Source organism: Bos indicus x Bos taurus, chromosome 6 (genome assembly GCF_003369695.1).
Source record: "Bos indicus x Bos taurus breed Angus x Brahman F1 hybrid chromosome 6, Bos_hybrid_MaternalHap_v2.0, whole genome shotgun sequence".
Taxonomy (NCBI): Eukaryota; Metazoa; Chordata; class Mammalia; order Artiodactyla; family Bovidae; genus Bos; species Bos indicus x Bos taurus.
Genome location: NC_040081.1, coordinates 30349807 through 30373120, shown reverse-complemented (window position 1 = coordinate 30373120; position 23314 = coordinate 30349807). Strand labels below are relative to the sequence as shown.

Sequence of the window (23314 nt, the reverse complement as noted above, 5' to 3'; positions counted from 1 at the left end):
TGTTAATATTTTTTGTGTGTGTGTGTGGTGAGTGCTTCATTGCTTAGCCCACAGTGTTAATGCGGTTAAGGACATTGGTCTGATTTCCCAATGGTTCAGTAATCTTCCTGTAGTCTGTAGTCATGGACTGTCCTCCAAACCATGACCAACCATTTCATAGATGTTAGTCATGAGGGAGACAGAAAAGGGGAGTTGGGATGGCTCAGTGTCAATTCATTCTAAAACAAATTAAGGCACATGCCCTACCAGATGCGGTTCAGGAGTTTTGCCTTCTTTTATTTAAAAGTAATTCAGCCTTTATTCAGGGCTTCCCAGGTGGCGCTACCATAATTTGCTACAGATTACGCCTCTATGGCCCTCAACAGTGTTAGTTGCTATAGTTTTCCATCTTCTTTCTCTGGTCTTTAAGTTGGATGGTTTACTGAATTTACTGAGATGCAGTGTGTTGAGATGAAAAGGACATAGTTTTTCAAGTCAGACCCCTCTGCTCTACTTCTTTCACTAATTAGTTGTGTGCCCTTGGTTATTCTGAATCTCCAACTTTCTTTCTTTGAAAAAAATAACTATATGGTTGTAAGTATTAAATAATATACATAAGGCAAGAAATAGTATATGCATAATAAATGCTAAAGTTCTCTATTTATCTTTTGTGATACATAAAATCTAGTCAGTCAGGAAAGTTTTATATAGTTACCAGTTATTTAACACTTTCTTGATGCCAAGCATGCTGTATATATATGCAGTTTATATATGTGTGTATATAGTTTATATATATAATATGTATATGTAGTATATATATATAATCTCTACTTCTCATGATAACTTCAAAATGTAATTTATAATTATTTCTTTTAAAATGAAGAAACTGTGATGAGTTGCTATCTGGGGTGCATGGTTATCACCAAAGCACAGTTTACAGTAAATTGGGTGTACAGGGATATTTCTAGGGAAGTGATTTTTAAGTATTATAGTTGAATGACTACCTGGATATGAAAAAAAAACATCCAGGTAATCATTTCACGAAAAATTTTTTGTTTGTGAAAAAAAACAGACTCTTGGGGCCCACTGGCAAGGATCCTGGGTCTGGAGGCCAGTTTTAACAAGTTGCCTGTGCCATTTTGATGCAGTTGGCACTTTGGAGAACACTTGGATAAATATCAGCCTATGTATTCTACTTGAATTTGGTTCATTTCCACAACACCCCAGACTTTAAACTGTGGTAGGAGGAGAAAGAGGATTCAGAGGTAGGCTATCTATAGGCTAACACTGATTTGCATAGGTAGGTAACACTCCCAGCTCTTCACCGTCTCAAGATGCTTATCTTATAGTGATACCTCTACACATTGTCTGCATTTCTTGATGTCTTTAGTCAACCTGGTTTCATTCAGGATCAAATTAATTGTATTAGCAGCAAACAGATGAGGAGGAGCAGAGAGAGGACCCTTACAGGGTAATTCTAGCCATTGCCCTGTGGAAGTGTTACCAGCTGCAATCTCTTGAAACCTCAGTTTTCTTGACTATATATATGACATTTGTCTTATAAAATTAGAAGAATTATTAAGTGTAGTAAGAATTTTTACAGTTTTAACAAGTTGCCTGTGCCATTGGCAACACTGCCTAGCGTATGGCAACCCACTCCAGTGTTCTTGCCTGGAGAATCCCAGGGACCGGGGAGCCTGGCGGGCTGCCGTCTATGGGGTCGCACAGAGTTGGACACGACTGAAGCGACTTAGCAGTAGCAGTAGCAGCAGCGTATGGTAGGTGTTTGTAAGTGGCAGCTATTGTTATTGTTTATTTATTTATATATTTTGGGAGGGAGATGTCAAACATGACAACAAATATTAAAGCACTCTGTAAACCATTTCACACTAGAAAACCCTTCCCTCCAATATAATCTTCCAGAGAATGTGATGAAAACTATGGACTAGTGCTGTCCAATGAATATATAATAATGTCAGTCAACATTGGTAATTCAAAATATCTTAGTATCCACATTAAAAAACAGCAAAATTAAGTTTAATTGCATGTTTAACAAATATAAAAATTTTACCACTTCAACATGTAATCAACATAAAATTATTAATGACATTTTATATTATATTTGTCATAATAAGTCTTCAAAATCCATTTCCATTGTAGCACAATTTGGACACGACGTTTTCAGTGATAAAGAGAAATGTACTCCTATCCAAACACCAAAGTTGTTTTTAACGGAGGCATGTTACCCTACTTCAGTTTTTAAATTTAAATTAAACATACATAAAACAAAAAATTCAGTGCTTCAGTCGCAGTAAATAAATTTCAAATATCAGTAGCTACATGTGATAAGTGTTTACCAGTTTGGACAGAGCAGTTTTGGGTGTTCTCTAGAATTTTGTTTGCACTTCTTGGGGACCCACGGACTCCATCAGCCTTGCTTTACAAGTTCCATGGTTAAGAACTGTCCTTTTCACATGTTATAAGCCAATTTACAGTTCAAAACAAGCCTAAAAGTTACTTTCTCTTATGTTCACTGAACGTTATTCAAATTTGCTCATGAATAAATCCCTTGGGCTAAATCAAGCACCTTTATAGAAACTGGAAAGTGGACTATTGATCTGGACTTAGAAAAATAAGCTGAGGTTATAATGGTTGAACCACCTTTGGCCGCTGCTCTTAAACACGGTCTTCTGGTTTGACTAGAGGATTTAACTTCTAGATATTAAAGTTGCTGATTTTCCCTTTCCTAACAGGTCAACTTTAAAGTCTTCACTTCTCCGGGCACATAAAGCTTGCTCAAAAAACCAGGCAGTGGCCGCTGAACTTGCATAGATACGGATTTATCCAAAGCCCTCTCCTATTTTTAGCCAAAGCAACTGCTTGCCAATTCAGTTTCTGGAGAGAAAAATGCATCCACGACAGAACAAACAGGCAGAGCGGACCATTGTCAGGTACTGCTCAAAACCCCCTAAGACTGGTCCCACCGAAACTCCGTACTGCAATTGTCTTTCCGCAGCAGCTCCGACTCGCTGCAGTTAGCCCTCAGCTAGGTTCACCCGCAGCCTTCTCTCAGCTCCCCGCAGCTCTGCGGGTCCGGGGCGTGGCCAGGAGCGGAGGGGGTGTGTCCTGGTTCGGGGGCGGGGCCGGTGTGTGTGTGTTGGGGCTGGAGGTGGGGGCGGGGCGGGAGCCAGGAGGCGGAAGTTCCCGCGGGCCGTGGAGAAGGCGCAAGCACCGCGAGTCACTTGTCAGCGCTCGTCTGATTCGGAGGCATCGCGGCGCCGCACCCGAGGTGAGTGGCCGCTGCCTGCAGGGGATGCGCGTCTCGGAACCTGGGTAGGGAGGAGGGAAAGAAGGAATAGCCGTGCACTGAGAGCTTGGCCAGAAGTCCTGCTTAGGGAGAGACGGTGGTGCGCCTAGCGCTGGGAAGCTTCTCAGGTGTTTGCTGGACGCGGATCTGCGGAGGTGGAGAGTGGCGTGGGAAGAGGACTACCAGGGAAACGGCGGTGCGGAAGCGGGCTCCAGGCCGGAGAAGGGGCACTAGAGCGGGGACGGGCTGGGACTAGCACGGCTAAGGCAGGGGCGCAGGAGTCGGGCGAGGGCGGGCCACCATCCGGGTGCCGAGCGCGTCTGGGTACCCACCTTGGAGTCTGGGGATACTTGCGTCCTGCGCAATCTCCTGGAGGTGTGGAGAGGAAGCGGGGCTAATTTTTATTTGCGCTCACTCTACTGAGAAGCATTTATTTCACGCTCCACACCCCCCCCCCCCAACATTTAGGATTGTGTAACCTGTTAGGGGAATAAAGTTTGTTTAAAAAACAGATCTGCGTCCAGGAATAAAGCTTGTTTAAAAAACAGATCTGTCGTAAACGCCAGATTTATTAATGCTTGCGTACTTGCTGGGGCTTTTTTAGGCAGTGCCTCTAATTCGTTTGACAATAAGTGGAAAAAGGAAGGGCGTATGGATAGGGCAGAGCTTGGAAAGAAAATTGGTGGCTGCGCTGGGCAGGGCAGGTCTAGGGTGTGATCGCCAGATCCTATCCCAAGTCCGCCTTCCTGACCACGAGGACGTTGGAACCCGCCTGCCTCGGAAACAGCCGGCTCGGGAACCTTATTTGGCAAACAGGGCTAGGCGTGAACCTCTCTGCTGGGAAACTGTCTCGTCGGCTACTTTCATCCGCTGCTTGTGGCTTTATTTCTTTCACTCTACCTCCACAGTCTCTCAATCTGGGGAGAAAAAGAATCTCAAGATACATCTTTAATTTCAGACCCATCTCTGAGCAATTCATCACGAATTCTTCTTTCCAGTCTTCCCATTCACTGAAGAAGTTAGGATAGAAGTGTGGGAAATACCAAGCTTCCTAGAGCGAAAACATTGTTTGGACTTTCCCTAAAAGAAACTCCAACACTATACAGAAGTTCCAACATTTCCTACTTATTTGAAAGAAGAAAGGCTGCTCAATATTTCCTGCCTCCTTGGTAATTTAGGAAGAGTTTGGGCACTAATAACCAGACCTGGAAAAGGCCAATAATATAACTGTTGCTTTGACTTCTATTTCAAGTCACATGAAACTAGCAAAGGGAGGGAAACGGCACCGACTGGAAATGAACTGACACTGGTTCTGTAGTGTGGGTGTGAACTTGCCAGTTCTAGAGATTTTAATAACAAATGGGGGAAAGCAGGAAAGGAACTCCCAAGTAAAGAGAGTTGCAGGTACATGGATTAATATATGAATTAAATACATTTTCTTGTAGGGAACAATGGGGTTAGGAAAGTTGAGCCTAACTTTCACGTTCTTCTTTTGAGGAAAAGTTAAAGATTAAAAAAAAAAGGATGGGCATATTGCCTGTGAAATATCTGTTGGCTCTATACACTTTTGATAAATATTGTGTGCCATCATCCAAATAGTCCTTCTCTACAAGTTCTCAGAAACGCTTTTATTATAGGGAGAAAGCAATTATGTATATTGGGTGGTTTAGTCGCTAAGTCCCGTCGTGTCCCGCTCTTGAGACCCCATGGATTGTGGCTCCTTATTACCTCCTTAATGTCTATTTTTCACCTGTATCTAATAGTTTGATGTCTGGTTTGGCCTTTTCATCTTTTTGGTGCCTGTTACATTAGTACTAGTTTTGTTGCCTAGTAGTTCAGTGAACTACTATGCTTGGGGAGAAGCTTTCTCTTTTTCTCTGGTAGATGTAGTGCAGATTTTCACTGAATTTTCTTTAAGAACTTAGACTTACTTGAAAATTTTGCCTCGTTTTCCCCATAGGAGAAGATGGAATCTGCCTGCTTTTAATACTCCCAGTTGTTCAAATATCTATATCTGCCACTATTAATTGATGTGTGGAGTAGAAATTTTGAATATGTTAAAAAAAATGAAATATTTTAGGACAGGTAATGATTTGGTTAAACAACACAGATTTTTCCAAGGAAGTGGGTCTTAAGCAGCTTTTTTTTTTAATGTGGTTTTAAATTATTTATTGTTATATTATTAATATTTTAAAGAAGAAAATAGTACATTTCTTAGTATTACATTTTAGAAAATCCCTATTCCTCCTAATTTCTCCCACATAATCACCATAACAATCAATACCAAGCTCTGAATCATACTTCTTTTCCTTCAGTTTTTCTTTGTTATATAAAAGTACATGGTACCATGAGAGTCATTTTGAGCTCCCTTCGAGCAAAACATAGAAAAAAGAAAGCATCAAAGCACTGGTTCTTTTCTAAAGCTCTAATTCCCTTTCATGCAATAAGATTAACCCTATATTCCTACCATGTTTAGTCAATCTTATACACTGTGTGGTAAATGCTCACTCCACTTTGCCTGATGAGGTGTGTATGTAAAACAAAAAGCAGGTTCTGACTCAAATCTCACTGTGCTAGAATATTGCCACCCACTCCAGTATTCTTGCCTGGAAAATGCTGTGGATAGAGGAGTCTGGCAGGCTACACACAGTCCATGGGATTGCAAAAGAGTTGGACATGACTTGGCAACTAAACCACCACCACCAGAGTATTGCCAATCATCGCCTGTCTAAAGGAAAAGTGAATAATTTTTTTTTTAAGTTTTTTGTTAGAAAAGTGAATAATTTAAGTGTGGAAAATACCATGTCCCTATATGAGAAAATACAAGTTGTAGTTTATGATTAGAGAAAATAGTTTTTATGCATCAAGAAACAACTTCTCATTTTAAAGAATTTATTGTTTGGAAAGCATGAATGAGAGTCTATCATTTGTAGTTCTCTTCATATGTTAAAATAACTCAGAATTTAGGTAAGTGAAATGGACCCTTGCCAATTGCAGACAGAAGAGGTTGGGGAAAATCATTTTGAATTAAACCTGAAATACAGTTTTGTTCTTTTTTTCATATAAAACAAAGTATTGTAAGGTACCTTGAATTAAAGTTTGTATGCAAGAAGCCACAAATTGTATTCTAGCAAGTTGTAAGATTGATCAAATGTCTAGAAATATACTCTGATATGGGATTTTTAGACTATGGAAATTGGCATAAGTTTAGAGATTGCATATTAGCTCATAGATTCCTTTTCCTAGACTGAAATGAGAACTTAATATAAACTTACTCTGCATATCCCCTCTTTCCCCCCAAACAAAATACTGAAGATAATTTAGTTGGGTTTATATTCAATACATTTAAATATGTAATAGCTTTTCAGATAAACGTCTTTGTTAACCATCTGATTTTCTTTCAGTTTCTTTCATTTTGAGGGATTGGATTTTGCGTCATTAGAACCATGAGCAACTACAGTGTGTCCTTGGTTGGCCCAGCTCCCTGGGGTTTCCGGCTGCAAGGTGGCAAGGATTTCAACATGCCTTTGACAATCTCAAGTGTAAGCAAACTTTACAGATTTTGTTGTAGATGTTCACTCAATGCATAATCCTAGAAACATCACGGCTGAGTTGTTGAAATCTCTGAATGTCCTGTGCTCTACTTAATAGAATTGCTTTTGGAATATGATCTGAGCAGATTTAGTTAATTGTCGTAAAGGATCTGTTGGGGAAGGAAATTGGATAATTGATTTCAATTAAGCATATTTCCCTCCCTCTTAATACAAAAATGGAAAGCGTTTAACTGGGGGACAGACTCCAGATCTTTGAACTGTCACTGATCTGGACCTTAGACTCTTCATATATAATAGAAGGTTGTAACTATGGGGTGTTCACTGTCACCTTCAGCTCCAAAAGCTGTTTCTTAGAAACTGTTGATCAGTATTGGGTAAAATAACTGTTTTGGTGTTATTTCCTCAACTTGCTCTCTGATGAAGGTGATAGCCTACAGTAAAATGGCCAAAAGCTACTTACCTTTGAAGAGGAAATGAAGGGCTATTGGGTTGGCCAAAATTTTCGTTGGGGGTTTTCCATAAGATGATACAGAATAGATAGTCAATTTTTGAATAATTGTGATTTGACTGTTTACATCATTATGGATTTAGTTTGAATATATTCTGTATATATATTGTAAAGATACGTTTCATGATGCTAATGATACTTATGAGGGGAGTAATAATAGCTTTCATTTATTGAGGCTGGACTGGGTATCAGGCACTATTTCAGTTTCATCTCCAACTAGGTAATTTTTGCTATTAATTAGTTGTATGACAGGAGAAGGCAATGGCACCCCACTCCAGTACTCTTGCCTGCAAAATCCCACGGACGGAGGAGCCTGATAGGCTGCAGTCCATGGGGTCGCTAGAGTCGGACACGACTGAGAGACTTCACTTTCACTTTTCACTTTCATGCATTGGAGGAGGAAATGGCAACCCACTCCAGTGTTCTTGCCTGGAGAATCCCAGGGACGGCGGGGCCTGGTGGGCTGCTGTCTGTGGGGTTGAACAGAGTCGGACACGACTGAAGTGACTTAGCAGCAGCAGCAGCAGCAGCAGGAGTTGTATGACATTTAAAGGATTTTTTGAATATTCAAATAAATATGAATATCTGTTCCCTTTTTATTTGCATGGTAGCATAATATACACACTGTTCCACACATTCCATTTTTCCTCAACAGCTTACCGTGGAGAATTTTCCTGATTAATATGTAGAGTTTTTCTTTTTCTTTTTAACAGATGTATAGAATTCTTTTGTAGGGAAGTAACATTTTTTTAGGCAATCCCCTATTGAAGTGCGTTTGTACTGTTTCCAGTATTACTTTTACAAGTAATGCTGCAGTGGATATCATATATACATGATTATATATGTAATTTTTGATAGGTTGTGCCAATTTGCACTTTTGTGCAATACGTGAAAAAACCTATCCCCCAAAAAACATTACCAGCAAACTTTTGGACTTTTGCCAAGTTCTTTACCTTCCTCATCTTAGGTAATTCTCACACCAGGCTGTGACATAGTGGTATTATTCTCATTATATAGAACTGTGCTGTGAGCTCCTGTGGCTAACGTGGAAGAGCTGGCTTTCAAGCAGGTATACTCTGCTGCCTGCTCAATAAGCTTTATCATAAATTTAGGTAGATTCTTTCTCTAGTTAAATATTTAGAGGATTACTTTTTGGTTTAATTATATATGTTCAGTTCAGTTCAGTTCAGTTCAGTCGCTTAGTTGTGTCCGACTCTTTGCGACCCCATGAATCGCAGCACGCCTACTTGGGTATAAATACACACTGTATATATATACACACTGCTTCTTACAGTATTATATACAACTTGATTTTAAAAGATTGAAAATACGTTTGTAACAGTTGTGTATCTCAATTAAAATGCTTAATCCAGTTTACTAATGAAGTTTTCCTTGTTTTTTGGCTTTGAATTTTTAAATAGCTATCTTTATCTCCAAATTCTGTCTTGATTTTAGCTACTCAGGTTTTACAAGGAAACACATGTATGTAATGCAGTCTGCAAGTTTTAAGGCTTTGCATGATTGGATGAAATTTTAACTGTAAAACATCCTTGTGAAAATGTGTCTTGTGATTTATTCCTGTTTGAGGGGAACAGTGTTTTTTTGCCTCCTACCAAAGAGCTATTACGCAGAAAGGAACAATATTTGAATATTGTCTTCTTTCACATTCTGTTAACATCATTCTATATTACTTTTGAATATCCTCCTTTGTGATAATGGACTAAAGAAAATTGTTGTTTAAATACTCCCATTTTTCGCTAAAAAAAATCCGGAGACAAATGAACACCTAGTGGAACATACTTTGTTGTTTGATTATGGAAATGCAAATGGAGTATGTAGATATTGTGGTGCCATTCCTTTAAAACAGTTGTCTGTGCTTGTCTTCTGGCAGACAGTCTGAGCTCCATGTTGTGATGCTGCTGTAACAGAACGCTGTGTATATACATATGTGCCCTCTCTTGGCACAGAAGAAATGCTTTCCTTGTGTAGACAGAGTGCTAATTAAAGGGTTTTGAACATACTGATTAAAAGAGACTATGGTAACAAAGCTGCTGAGTTATTTCTGTTCTCTTACAAAAGTCTCTGCCATCTCCTGTGACCTTTTTGGGTCTTGTGCAGTGGGGCATGCAATTCATTCTGGACTGGAGAGGATGGAGGGGGAGGGGGAGGAGAGGGAATGTTGGCGCAACTTTGCTGTTAGGCTGTTGGCCTTTCATTGTAGTTATTTTTAACCCCTTGTGTGGTTAAGTTTAAACATGTGCAGTAACATTGCCTAATAAACATGGGTGCCTAATAACTAATTTATATTGTGGTAGTAAGATGATTAATATTATACTTCATCTTAATTAGTTCTCTGGTTATATTTATTCTGCCTTCATTATGTAAAATTATCGGGATGTATTTCAGTAGTCACCAGATTATTTAATTAATACTATCAAGAAGCAATTAAAACCTGAAAGCATGCCTTAAAACATATAATTTAGTGATTCTCTTATTTGGATAATGTGTATGGAATTCTTAACAAGGTCTGGTGTGATAATTGCTCAGTTATCTTTTACAATAATATGAAATTAAAAAGAAAAAATTATTTGGAGACTTGAAACATCAAATCCACCATGACTGTAGGGAACAGTTGCATGTTTGTAAATTTACTGTCTGTTGAAATTGAAAAAGGAAAAAATGTACAAGTTTGTGCTTAGCTAGGAACCTACATCTATATAGAGTTCAAAAGTCTACAGTTTTTCCTCTGGTCATGTATTATTGTCTTGTACTTCAAAGTGCTATTTATGGTTTCCTTATACTATTGGAACTCAGATATCAAATGTATTTGAGATAAAGAAGTCATTGGCTGGGACTTGAACATTCTGTTTCCTTAAGATTTTGTTGTTAATCAGTGTAGGAATATATTGACTATGACTTGTTTCTTAAAGCATAAAAACTATAAAATTTTAGCATTATGCTCAGATTTTGTTTTCCATCTCTTTTGTATGAGTTTTGCATACTTCTTTAGTTGGTAGGTTTCTAAGGTAGGATTGGTAATTCTTGCAAACTTTTTGAAAAGATCCTCAAATTGCTGTAACTGCCTGATTACATATCATTGTCTTCAACTTCCTATCCTTAAAGTGGTGTGTCGGCTACTGAAGTTTGTAGGCTGTCTTTTTATGACCCTATATTTATGAAATTGCCTTGAAGCCATGGAATGTAGGGATGGTTTCATTGTAGCAGTGTGGGTTTGTTGGTCTTTGCCAATATATTTTATAAGAAGAAATAGGAGACTTGTTGCACAATTCAAGGCTGTATTTTGGCAAGTTGATGACCCTCACCATGGAATTAAAAGAAATATAGTGTATTTGTGAATAACATTTTAACTGCAGCATCCTAAAATCCAACACTCTGCTTATGTTATTTTCTGATACATGATATTAGAATTTTCCCTTAACTCTCAATATTTGGATTTCCTGAAGGTTATCTCCCAATTCTTTATAAACACATCTATGGTGTTTCTTTAGCAGATAAAATGAGGTCAGACATTTCAATACCCAAATAATAGAGATTTTGATTCCAAGAGTTAGAGGAGGATCAGTTGTCACCAGGTCAGATAGGATTTTAGTTGGTTTTGAAAAGCAGAAGAAATGTATCATTTCTTGGAGTATGGAGCCCTGTTTAGAAGTATTATTGATACATAGAACAGAGAAAGAACAGTGAAAATGCTTTGCTGTGAATTCATTCATTCAGTAGTTAAAGGGACATTTCGTGGAAGCCATAGAGGAAGAGACAAAGTATTGGGGAATACAAAGCTGGGGAGAAAAATAGAGTACTAGACAGTGTCATAAGACCTGTCACAAGACAGTGTTTGATGAAATGACAGAGATACAGATAAGTGTTTCTTGGTTTCAGTGGACACAGACCTTTTGTGTTTGTTTAGGGTAGAGAAATTACCTACAGGAGAAATTAATTGAATTGGTCCTTGAAGGATGAACTTTGAACACCTCAGAGTAAGTGTTTCTCTGTGATGGTTTTCAGTGCCAGTGAAAATGAAGACTTATTTTGCTATTGCTTGATTCTGGGTGAAACTGTGAATAAAGCTGAGTGATTCTCCAGACAGGCCAGCTGCAGAGTTCCCTCCAAGAGGCGGGTAGAAAGAGACTTACAGTCCTCAAGCTGAAACGAGAGAACCATCCTACCTTGAATAAATGGGTCCATTGTTAATTTTAAGCTGTTGAGTATTTTCTTTTACATTCCCTTCCAACTACCCTGTCATTATGCCAAGTTAGAAAGTTAATAATTTAGCTTGCTTAACTGTATAATGTATATTTCACATGTGTGTTCACCCTTTGCTTTAAAATATTAATTACCTTATGTGGAAGACTCAGAGACTTGCCTTTACTACATGGCAGTTTTCTGCCATTGGTGATTGCGAGGGTCAAGAATCTCAAGATAATTCTGAAGATTTTTTCTGGTCTGTTATTTGTAAAAAAATGAAAATCTTAAATCAGTTTTATTGTTAAGTTAGTAGTTAGAGAAAAAAGGCTTTTTTTTTTTTTAGTTTTTAATGAATATTGGGCATTTTAGAAAGTTATTTGTTAACATAGGAATTTTACTGCTATGCAGGATTTTTGTATCTGATGGAAGAAACAATATTGTAGAGATTGAATCAAGTAAGAATAGCACTTTAGACCTAAGTAAAGGAGATTTTCATACAAGATACTCATTTACTCTTGAGTTAGGGCTAATATTTACTTACTTAAACTGAGAATAACCAAAGCCTATAGACTCATTTTCAGTCATTTTTGAGAATTTTCAATGCAGAGAGCTTGTCTTTATGATGGTTGCTGATTAGGCTGCAGTGTGAATATACAGTTAACCAGATACCTTTGTCTGAAACATCCTGTTTGTAGTAGTTCTTACCCAGATTCCCGTGTACTGCAAGGCCCTTCATGACCTTTCCCCGCAGCTACAACTTCACAGAAGAGAAATCTGATACGACTTTATTAATCTAGAAACACCCATAGCTCTCGCTGACAAGGGATTGCTTCTTTGGCATCTTAGAAGAGATAGTTGCATTTCAGCTTTAGGAGGTGAGACTCTAGGCCTTTGAATTTTTAAGATGAAGAAATACTTCATTGAAGTTTTAATACTTTAATTGTGAAGTATTAAAATATTTAATACTTGTGAAGTTTTATATCATATAAAACTTCACAAAACAAGATCCTCACATGTGAAATACTAATATATGTGTGGATTTGCAAATAAATGACACAATAATGGGACTGAAAAGAAAACGCCAGTTTAAGAAAGTAATGAGCAGTGACCACGGTGGTCCCTCATTTGGGTATTCTGGGTACAGAGTCACTGTATAGCCCTGCTGGGAATTCAGATTTGTGTTTTAATTACAGAGTAGGAAAATCACTTTTGTAGCACAGACTTTTTTTTAAAGGTAATAAAATATTTAGCTATGGACAGAACAGACAATATTGAATGAGTGTTTAAAGTCAGATTTGGAAGAATTTTTTATAGTATTAAAATGGAATCTCTCAAATTATCAGTTCCCTATTTTTTGTCACATTTTTATCATTTCTTTCTTGTGGCTTAATTGGAGTTATCTTTCATCTGTCAATACTCAGTTTTCTTTTACAGCTTATTGTTACCCGTTTTGTGTGATAATTACTGGAACAAGTTCCTCAACCCCACTGGCACTTAGTCCGCCCAGTAGAGTCTAAGCAGTTGCAGCAGGTGTCCCTGTCCAGCTTAAATGCAGGGGGATGAAATGAGCTGGGAAACTTGACGGGACGAAATGAAAAAGAACAAGTCAGAAGGGAAGTGCAAAGAAACAGGCAGTTTTAGAAAGGTCACAGTGGGAACAGTTATTTACTGGGTCAAATATGGTACTCAAGAAATCTTAACCCTTCACTCTTTCCTCCCTTTTAAAGTTTAGTTTATGCTTTTCTTTAGGTAAGACATTCATGTGAGTTGAAAGTCCAAGGACTCGTTAGAGTTTAGAGGAAAGAGCGCCTGTTGCCCTGTCATTCGTTCCCTTTGCCTGCAAGCCCCCGGTGTTCGCAGTTTCGTGTGTGTAGTGTCAGGGGTAGTCTACACAGATGTGTGAAAGTACATAGATACCCTCTCTACCCTCCTTGTCAACACAAATAGTGTCCTTTTTTTTTGGCATTTTGCCTTTTTTAACTTAACCCCAAATCAGTAACTATGGCTTCATTCTTTTTGTATAGCTGCACTGTATTTGGATTTATCATAATTTATTTAGCCAGTTCCTATGGATGGACAATTTGGTTGTTTCTAATCTTTTTCTTTTAGTGATACTGTGGTGTAATTTTTGTATCTGTATCTATATTTATTTTAGGCACATATATGAGTACATCTGTGAGATAGATTCCTAGAAATGGGATTGCTGAGTCAAAGGTTGTCTACATTTTCATTGATACTGCCAAGTATCTCTGTGGAGACACTCCTCCCCACAAAATGAGAATGCCAGTTTCCTCATACCTGTGCTAGCACATGTTTTGACAGACTTTGATCTTTTCCAATCAGATGGGCCTATTTCCATCGTTCTCCTTTTTTACAGAGCTTAATCACTAGTATTCTACAGAGGATTCTGTATGTTTTTAAAGTGGCTCATTTTTTCCCCCATTTGTGTGAGAATATACAGAATGAAAATGTCCTGGTTTTCTTTAAATTATTTCATTAACTTTGGAGGGACGCTGTTTGTTTGAATTTTTTCATTTAGAGCTCGGATGAATAATTATCCTCTTATCATTTGCTTCCTATTTCCAAATGAATTTCCCCTCTCTGTTAACATATTACTTCCAAATATATGGTGAAATAGTTTTTTGTCTTTTGTGAAATAGTTTTTGGCATAGTGCCCTGTGATAGACTTTCTAAAAAATTAAGCAAATTACATTTAATAGATTTCAGGTTGTTACTTTGGAGTTTTTCCAGTAGCTTGATATATTGTGTAATATCAAATCCTACTCTTCTCGATCTCCCTTCAAAGGATGTGACAGAGAGACTGACCATAATGAGGTTTTTGGCCTGGTCCTTGGACATAGTAAAATTCAGCCTTAGGACCCTCACTGTTTGCATATCAGCCTTTATTAGCCAGTGGAGTATAACAGGTCCCAACAGCTTCTAATGTCTCATGGCCTAGTGAGTCAGGCATCGTGAAGGCATTCTAGCATGTGGCACAGTGCATTTCTTTGTTTTACCTGAGTGAAGCAGCAGAGAATATAAGTGCTGGTAACCTTGATGACAAGAAGGGTCGGGATGCCAGGGCTGTTTGTATTTTATGTGCTTAAAGTTGAGGGAAGTAGGAATTTCCTTTTAGTCTGTTGCTGCAAAATTTTAAATATGATGAGAAGGGTTGGGAACTACAGAAGAATGTGCACCATTTGTTATTTGAATTCTGCGACTTGTTAACCGTTTCCCTAGGATTCAGAAATTGATTTAACAGTGATCACTGCTCTTCGTGATAATTATCTTGGGTGAAATTTGATTTACCAAAAGAAAGTTTGTGTTTTTTTTTTTAAATGGTAGTAATAACTGAATTCCATTTACTGTTGATTCTGTCAGGGGCTTAAGCGTTGTGATTGGTTCCATTAAGTATCCAGTTGTTAAACCAGTATTTCTTTAATGATTTCTGAGATATTAACTTTTAGAGATGGTGAAATTTAAAAGTTTAGTCAGGTTGTAAAATGCTAGCTAGAGGAGGTTGTGCATATATTCTGAAAATATTTTCTTCTTAAGATACTGGAGGACAGATATCCTTTAGAAAGCAAATGCATTATTCCTTAACTAGCAAACCTTAGAAATAGATGTTCTGGAGAGAGAAGTTAAATACAAGCATTGTTACACATGTAATTTTCATGACTGTGGACATTCTCCTGAAGTATCTCCATGGTGCTGACTTCCAAAATATTCTAGGAATGGTTCTTTTGATCTTTTTAAGTTAGACATTTCTGTTTATATGTACCTTTATTCATTCTGGAAGACTCTAGTTAGTTGATATCCAGTTCTCGGAGTGGCATTTTGATAGTTTCGCAGACAAAGGTGTTTCTAAACTTCATCACTGGCTTGTTCCCCCCTAGGCTCTTCCTCATCTTCAGGCTGGCATCTTGCCCAGGCAGGAATTCTGAAATCCTGCATTTAATGTATCACTGCCCTATTTAAGAACTGCAGGGCTTCCTGTTACTTATTCCTCAACTCCTCTGCCTACCATTTAGGCTGCATGTCAGTGGGCCCATTTAACAGAACTGAGTTTATAGTCCAGAATATTTTGAACCCTGAAGTCCTTAGTCTCTTTGTTCTTCATGCACAATACCTTTGTTTCTGAGCTCTGAAGCCCTGCCCATCCATTAAGGCACATTTTATACCAGGTGCTGTTTGGAATGTTTGACTGCTGCAACTCACTGGGTCTCCTTTCTTTCCTCTGTTAAATAATAATGAATATGCATTAACATTTATTGAGCCTGTGTTATTGTCTAGGCCTTGCTCTAGATATTTTGCACATGTTTGATTATTTAATCCTCGTAACAACCCTCTGAGGAAGTATAATTTAAAATCTCTGATCTTCAGAAGAGGAAACAAAAGTTAAATAACATGCCCAAAGTAACACAGCTAGTAATTGGTTAGGCTTAGGATTTGGAACCAGATACACTGAGTAGAAGTATACTGTGATGGTTTTAACCAGCGTTCTCTGTTTTCTGGGAATAGCTAACAGCTTTCAGCACTGACAGCCAACTTTGTGTGTATGTCTCCTAAAGAGAGAATACATGCTATAAAATCAAAGACTTGTATAAATGGGAGTAACAGATTATATTTTAAAAATATGATTATTTTCTAAACTGATTATTAACAGCATCAGTGGGATTTTTCAAATGTAGCTTCTAGACCCAGACTTTGAATTCAGGATGTTTAGGGATTCTCAAATGCTTTATGGATGTTTCTCATGTACCATTGAATCACATTTTGTATACTCATGTTTGGGAACCAAATGTAGCTTTTATTTATTTAATTTTTTTAAATATTTTTAGTATGGATCTTTTGTTATTTAGATCACTTCAACAAAAAGATTAAGGCTAAATTGCAGTGAAATTGCCACCAACTAAATACTGTGACGGATCTGCTTGTCTCCAAATCATAGTCTTCACTTTTTTTCAGAGTTCAGTCACCATAGGTCAAATTGTTTTTTGGAAATAAATGCCAGTTTTAATAATACATGATATCAGGTTTTAGTTCTGTTTATGATGCTAAAAGTATCTTTGTGACAAAAAGGTTTGGAGCACCTTGAAGTTGGTACATTACTTATAATATTTTAATACTATACAATTTAATAATGAATGTTAAATTTACCAGAGACTTCTGGAGGAATCTTTGGTAAATTTCACCAAGTATGTAACAAGTATAGTTGGTTTTTTTCATGCCTCTTTGTTAAGCTAAAGTGGTAACATTGAAGTTAAAGGAATTGAGGATAGTCTTTTTAAGGCCAATAGCCAGAGATCAGTTGTCATGTTATGTTTCATAGCAATACAGTTCAAGTATACATAAATAGGTCATATACTTTGTTAAATTGTGAACCCCTCTCACCCGGAAAAAAAAAATTCCTACAACTCTGGGTCTTATTTACTCAAAATCATGTTAAAATTCCCAGTATGTGTTCAGTGATTGTTGACTGATGATTATAATGATGATGGGGACAAATGGAAAGCCTAGTTGCCATTACAATCATTTCTTCTAGAATTGTTTTGTTAATGAATATGATTGATAGTTATTATTAACTGGTGAGACATTTTGGTTTTCTTTGTTTTTAATCCTAGTCAGGTTTTGTTCCTACAAAATGCCCCAGAGGTTCCTTACTGTAATAGCCCTCTGCCTCCCTGTAGAGTCTGCCTGTGTGTCAGCCTGTATTTGTTTTCTCTGTATTTGACCCAGTGGTTCTATTTCTGTCCCTTGGTGTCATGCACAACAAAGGAAAACCCTTGCTCACATAGCCTTCTAGGTGACTGAGTTATATTTCCCTTTAAGTCTTGTGGATATTCCGTTGGAAACCATTTCTTCAAATGTTTCTTTCTTGACAGTTGCCTCTCTTCACAACCCTGAGCATTTGCCTTTAAAAGTAGTTCAGGTTTTAGATGTCTCTTATGTGTGAATCCCAGAACTGAACCCCACCCCTAAGATATAGTAAGACAAATGCAAAAGTATAGTTATTAAGCAAGGAAACTGATTTTTTTATGACTGGATAGTGCAGAGTTTAGAACTGCTTTGGGCAGTGGGCTTGATAGAATTTTCACTATTTTCTCCGTATACTTTTGTACTGTTTGAAATGTATTCGTGTCTTTTGTCTAAAAAGTGAAAGAAAGGTAAATTGGCCTATAGTTTGTTCACGTGCAAACTCAGACTTGCCTGGACATATATGGAGCTTAGGAGAGCCTAAAAAGGAGCAGGTGTGTGTGTGTGTGTGTGTGCACGTGCTGTTTACATGAAAAACCAAGGGGCTTCATGGCAAGGAATCCAAGAAACATGTAATTGAGGCATATTCAAAGCTGAGTCCTTGGAGATTTTATTATTATTATTTATTATTTTTTAGGAGAGATGGGTAAATTTTTGGTAGACCAGAGTACAGTCCTCTTGGTATTGTCTTCTGGTGCTGCCTTTTTCCTGAATGACTCATACCAGAACCCTAAGAGGAGAAGGTGTTAATTAACACATATTTGTTGATCTCCTACTGTGTACCAGGCTGGGGTAGAGAGGGTGGTTCTCTATTTCCTGACAGAAAGGTGCATAGAACAAGATACGGAATATATGAAGAAGCTTGGAAGTAGAAGAGGACATATATGGAATGAAACTTGGGAAAGGACCATGATAATATGTGCATTGACCATACAGCCTAGTCAGGATAGCAGGGAACTTCTGGATTAGGATCTGTAGAATCCCTAGAGGAGACAGAAGTAGCAGCAGTAGTCAGAATTTGCTATCCTACCTCGAGGCATGGAGCCATTTATTTAGTATCATTATTGAACACCTAATGTGTGCTCAGTACTGGTCTAGGAGCTGAAAGTACACAAACAGAGTCATTATTGTTAGGAACCTTATAGGCTAGTAAAAGAGACTGTTAAGTCTCAAGTGTATAGATAAATGAGCAATGTAACTTAATAAGGTGGTGTGCTAGGGAATAAGTGTCACTCGGTTGTGTCCAACTCTTTGCACCCCATGGACTCTACAGTCCATGGAATTTCCCAGGTCAGAATAGGAGTGGGTAGCCTTTCCCTTCTCCAGGGAATCTTCCCAACCCAGGGATTGAACCCAGGTCTCCCACATTGCAGGTGGATTGTTTACCAGCTGAGCCATGAGGGAAGCCCAGGGAATAATTGGGGGAATGGTATAAGGGGAAAGGGTCTTACTTTAAGTTCAACAGTCAAGACAGGCTCTCCTGCCTGAGGAAGCAGCATTGACTTAAGAGTAAGAAGCCAGTCATGGGAAGACGAAGGAGAACAGCTTTGCAGGCATAGAGAACAGTAAGTGCAAAGGCCTGGAGACAGGAAGGATGTTGGTGTGTTCAAGAAGAAAAGGAGGCCAGTGTGGCAGGAGTGCAGTGAGCAAGGAGGCAAGGGGAGTGAGATGGGGGTGGGGAGGGGAGCCTAGTGTCAGAATGAGAGATAGGAAGGTTTAACATAGTGCAGAGAGATGACACTGGGGGTGATGGGACAGCGGGGATTTGAGAGGGATTCTGACTCCTCTGGATTGGTGCTGAGCTAGGGAGAGTGGGCTCCTGTTACTGTGATTTTACCATATCTGCAAGCTAGTGTGTTTTTAAACTGGTTTTGATAGAAATTTCAGGGGAAAAATTCCAAAGATTTTTTAAGCAAAGAAATAACCATACAACCTTCCAAGGTGGTTACTTGGAAATATCTTATGTTTTATTATGTTGATTTGGAAAAGTTATTTATGTTATAACAAATACATTATTGTTTTCTCATTGTTACTTGCACACTGATGACAGTTTTCCTATTTTGTGCTCTTTTATTATTATCACTGTAAGAAGCAGCTTGTTTCCCAGATGGCTTCTGTTTTCATTTCCTTGTGATGTTATGACCTCTTCTATTTTAATAAGGAAATGTTGCATATGGATTCAGGAGTTGTTTACAAATTATGCTGGTAACACTTTTGTTAGAGTCTGCCTCAAAGATAAAGTGAGTGTTAGGGTATTTATTCTAAGACAGATATGTTGAGCTGAGAAAGATTTTAATAGTGTCTATTTTTAAAAAGAATATTTTAATCTGTTGGTTAATATGCCCAATGCCAAAAATTATGTTTTGTAGCCCTTTTATTATTTCAAGTGGAGGGAGTTTATGAAAGTTAATGTTTTTCATTTCTGAACCTTTCGGAGAGGTCGCATGACAGGATTAAAATCTCCTAAGAGAAGGCTGACAGTTGATACCTAACTAAATTCAGAATTTCATGTCTTAAATGCATTGTTAATGGATAAAAGTGCTGTCACTATCATGTAGCTATAGGTCTGCATTGATCATAACGTCTTAGCAAATGATGAAACTTCGTACTTCATGTTCAAGGTCAACTTTTTGTAAATTCAGGAGAAAATGAGCCTTGTTATGAGTTTTGGGGTATATTTGAAAAATATACTTTACAACCAACTTAAATACTGTGTTACATTAGGTATAACAAAATAACATACTAATGTAAATATCATTTTAGATATAGTTTTCTTAATGATTTTATCTTTAAGATTGAAAGTAATCTAATAGTAATTAGAGGCAGAAGAACCAGAGATCAAATTGCCAGCATTTTTTGGATCATAGAGAAAGCAAAGGAACTCCAGAAAAACTTCTGCTCCTTTGACTGTGAGACAGCCTTTAATTGTATGAGTCACAACAAACTATGAAAGGTTCTTAAAGAAATGGGAATACCAGACCACCTACCTGTCTCCTGAGAAGCTTGTAGGTGGGTCAAGACTCAACAGTTAGAACCTTACGTGGAACAACGGACTGGGTCAGATTGTGAAAGGAGTACGACAGGACTATGTATTGTCACCCTGTTTATTTAACTTATGTACAGAGTACATCATATGAAATGCCAGGCTGGATGAGTCACAAGCTGGAATCAAGATTGCAGGGGAGAAATACCAATAACTTCAGATGTGCAGACGATACCACTCTGATGACAGAAGGCGAAGAGGAACTAAAGAGCCTCTTGATGAGGGTGAAAGAGGAGAGTGAAAAAGCTGGCTTAAAATTCAACATTCAGAAACTAAGATTATGGCATCTGGTCCATTCTTGGAAAATAGAAGGGGAAAAAGCAAAAGCAGTGACACATTTTCTTTTCTTGAACTCCAGTGTCACTGCAGATGGTGACTGTAGCCATGGGATTAGAAGATGCTTGCCTCTTGAAGGCTATGAGAAACCTCGACAGCATATTAAAAAGAAGACACATCATTTTGCCTATAAAGGTCCATATAGTCAAAGCTATGGTTTTTCCAGTAGTCATGTATGTATGTGAAAGTTGGACCATAAAGAAGGCTGAGCACTGAAGAATTGATGCCTTCAAACTGTGGTGCTGGAGAAGACTGCTGTGAGTCCCCTGAACTTCAAGGAAATCAAACCAGTCAATCCTAAAGGAAATCAGTCCTGAATATTCATTGGAAGGACTGATGCTGAAGCTCCAATACTTTGGCCACCTGATGTGAAGAGGTGACTTATTGGAAAAGACTTTGATGTTGGGAATGACTGAAGGCAAAAGGAGAAGAGGGCAGCAGAGGATGAGATGGTTAGATAGTATCACTGACTCAAAGGACATGAACTTGAGCAAAATCTGGGAGACATTAGAGGACAGGGAAGTCTGATGTGCTGCAGTCCATGGAGTCTCAGGGAGTCAGACATGACTTAGCCACTGAACAACAGTGACAACAATAGTAATTAATTTCCAGCCTTAAAAGAACACTAGAGGCAGTTGTGATTATACCAAAGCTAATGGAATAATTTTTTTTTTTTTAACTGCAATCCTTTGGGGTTTGGGCTTCCCTGGTGGCTTAGACTTTAAAGAATCTGCCTACAATACTGGAGACCTGGGTTCAATCCCTGGGTTGGGAAGATCCCCTGGAGAAGGGCATGGCTACCTACTCTAGTATTCCTGCCTGGAGAATTCCATGGACAGAGGAGCCAGGTGAACTGCAGTCCACGGGATTGCAAAGAGTCGGACACAACTGAGCGACTAATGCACACTTTGGTGTTTATATGTTCTCCCAAAATATACTTTTTTAATTTTAGTGGACAATGTTGTACATACTGTTTTGTGTAGTTAATACCAGTGCAGGTTCTGGAACACAATGCCTGGCTTTGAATTCTGGCTCTGTAATTTACCAGCTGTACACATCTGGACAAATTACTTGACTGTGTCCCAGGTCCTAACTGTCAAATGGGGGAAAAGTAATATTTACATCATAGGGTTGTTGAATTGAATAAATTAATACCTGTAAAGTGCCTGGCACATAGTAAGAACTCAGTGAAGTTTACCTAATAATAACAAAGATTATCTTATATTAGTAAGATTAGTATATTACTATTTACTAGTAGTATCTGGTTGAAGCAGTTTTGACACTATTGAAATAATGTTTCTAGATCCATCACTTCTTAAATAACATCATCTTCCAAATCAATTCTGGTTTTCTTTTTCATAGATTTTTATAGAAGATTCCTTAGAAGCATTCTTCTCAGTACCTACACACACACACAGACATACATGCTTTGAATTATTTCATGAAACATTTTTTATAGAAGGTTCTTAATAAATGTTAGTTGAATGAATAGCCCATTTCCTTCTTCTGTCTGTTATGGTCTGCCATACGCTGTCAGAGATCTGAAGGGACGGTTCAGTTCAGTTCAATCGCTCAGTCGTGTCCGACTCTTCGCCACCCCATGGATCGCAGCACACCAGGCCTCCCTGTTCATCACCAACTCCCGGAGTTCACTCAGACTCACGTCCATCGAGTCAGTGTGCCATCCAGCCATCTCATCCTCTGTCGTCCCCTTCTTCTCCTGCTCCCAATCCCTCCCAGCATCAGAGTCTTTTCCAATGAGTCAACTCTTCGCATGAGGTGGCCAAAGTGCTAGAGTTTCAGCTTCACAATCATTCCCTCCAAAGAAATCCCAGGGCTGATCTCCTTCAGAAAGGGATGGTTAGCACCAGTAATAACCTCCAATTAGACGTTCTTCCCTTAATGATTGCCTTTCACTCTGGCTTTTTTTTTTTTCTTTTAAAGAGGCACGATAAGCTATATTGCTGATGAGATACAGTTATTCTAGAGAGTAATGTTCTCTCCAGTGAAGGATGTTGTTGTTTACTTGCTAAGTTGTGTCCAACGCATTGACTTTAGCCCTCCAAGCTCCTCTGTCAGTGGGATTTCCCAGAGAAGAATACTGGAGTGGTTTGCCATTTCCTTCTTGAGGGGATCTTCCCTTTCAAGGAACTAAACCCATGACTTCTGCACTGGCAGGCAGATTCTTTACCCCTGAGCCACTAGGGAAGCCCTCCAGTGAAGGATAGATTTGATTATAAGAGAGAATATGTAGTGGAATGTAGACAAGGTAAGCTTAGCAATGTTTCTGCCATTTGTAGCATCTGTTTCTAAGAGTGTGCTGGCGTATCATCAGCCTTTGTGTATTGGTCTCTGTGCTCCTTACCTGGCCCTCCTGCTTTTCTGACCATAGCTAGCTGGACCTGGGTTGGGTGCCTGACCATCTATATATAGGTGATACAGCCATCTAATAGACAAAGTTGAATGATTTATATGTGGTCATACTATTTACAAGCCTTATGAGTTTTATGAAATATAAAATTTAACTATTCTGAAATTCAGCCATACAGATAAATGTAAATCATTGCTATTCATTCATTAACTTATTTACCTACTCCATAAATATTTATTGAACATTGTTATATGCC

The 23314-nt window shown here is 38.3% G+C and overlaps 1 protein-coding gene across 7 annotated transcripts in view; it reads left to right on the top strand.

Annotated features, from left to right (window-relative positions):
• Window positions 1-3149: 3149 nt before the first annotated feature.
• Window positions 3150-23314, top strand: part of PDLIM5 (PDZ and LIM domain 5) — a 234233-nt gene continuing 214068 nt past the window's right edge. For 3 of the 7 annotated variants that reach the window (XM_027544047.1, XM_027544044.1, XM_027544051.1), the window contains exons 1-2: window positions 3161-3268; window positions 6691-6828. In XM_027544047.1, coding sequence (XP_027399848.1) covers window positions 6733-6828 — 96 coding nt within the window. In that variant the 5' untranslated portion in view covers window positions 3161-3268; window positions 6691-6732. Of the gene's footprint in view, window positions 3269-6690; window positions 6829-23314 lie in introns of all 7 variants that reach the window. The other 4 variants (XM_027544050.1, XM_027544052.1, XM_027544043.1 and 1 more) reach the window with 4 other exon arrangements.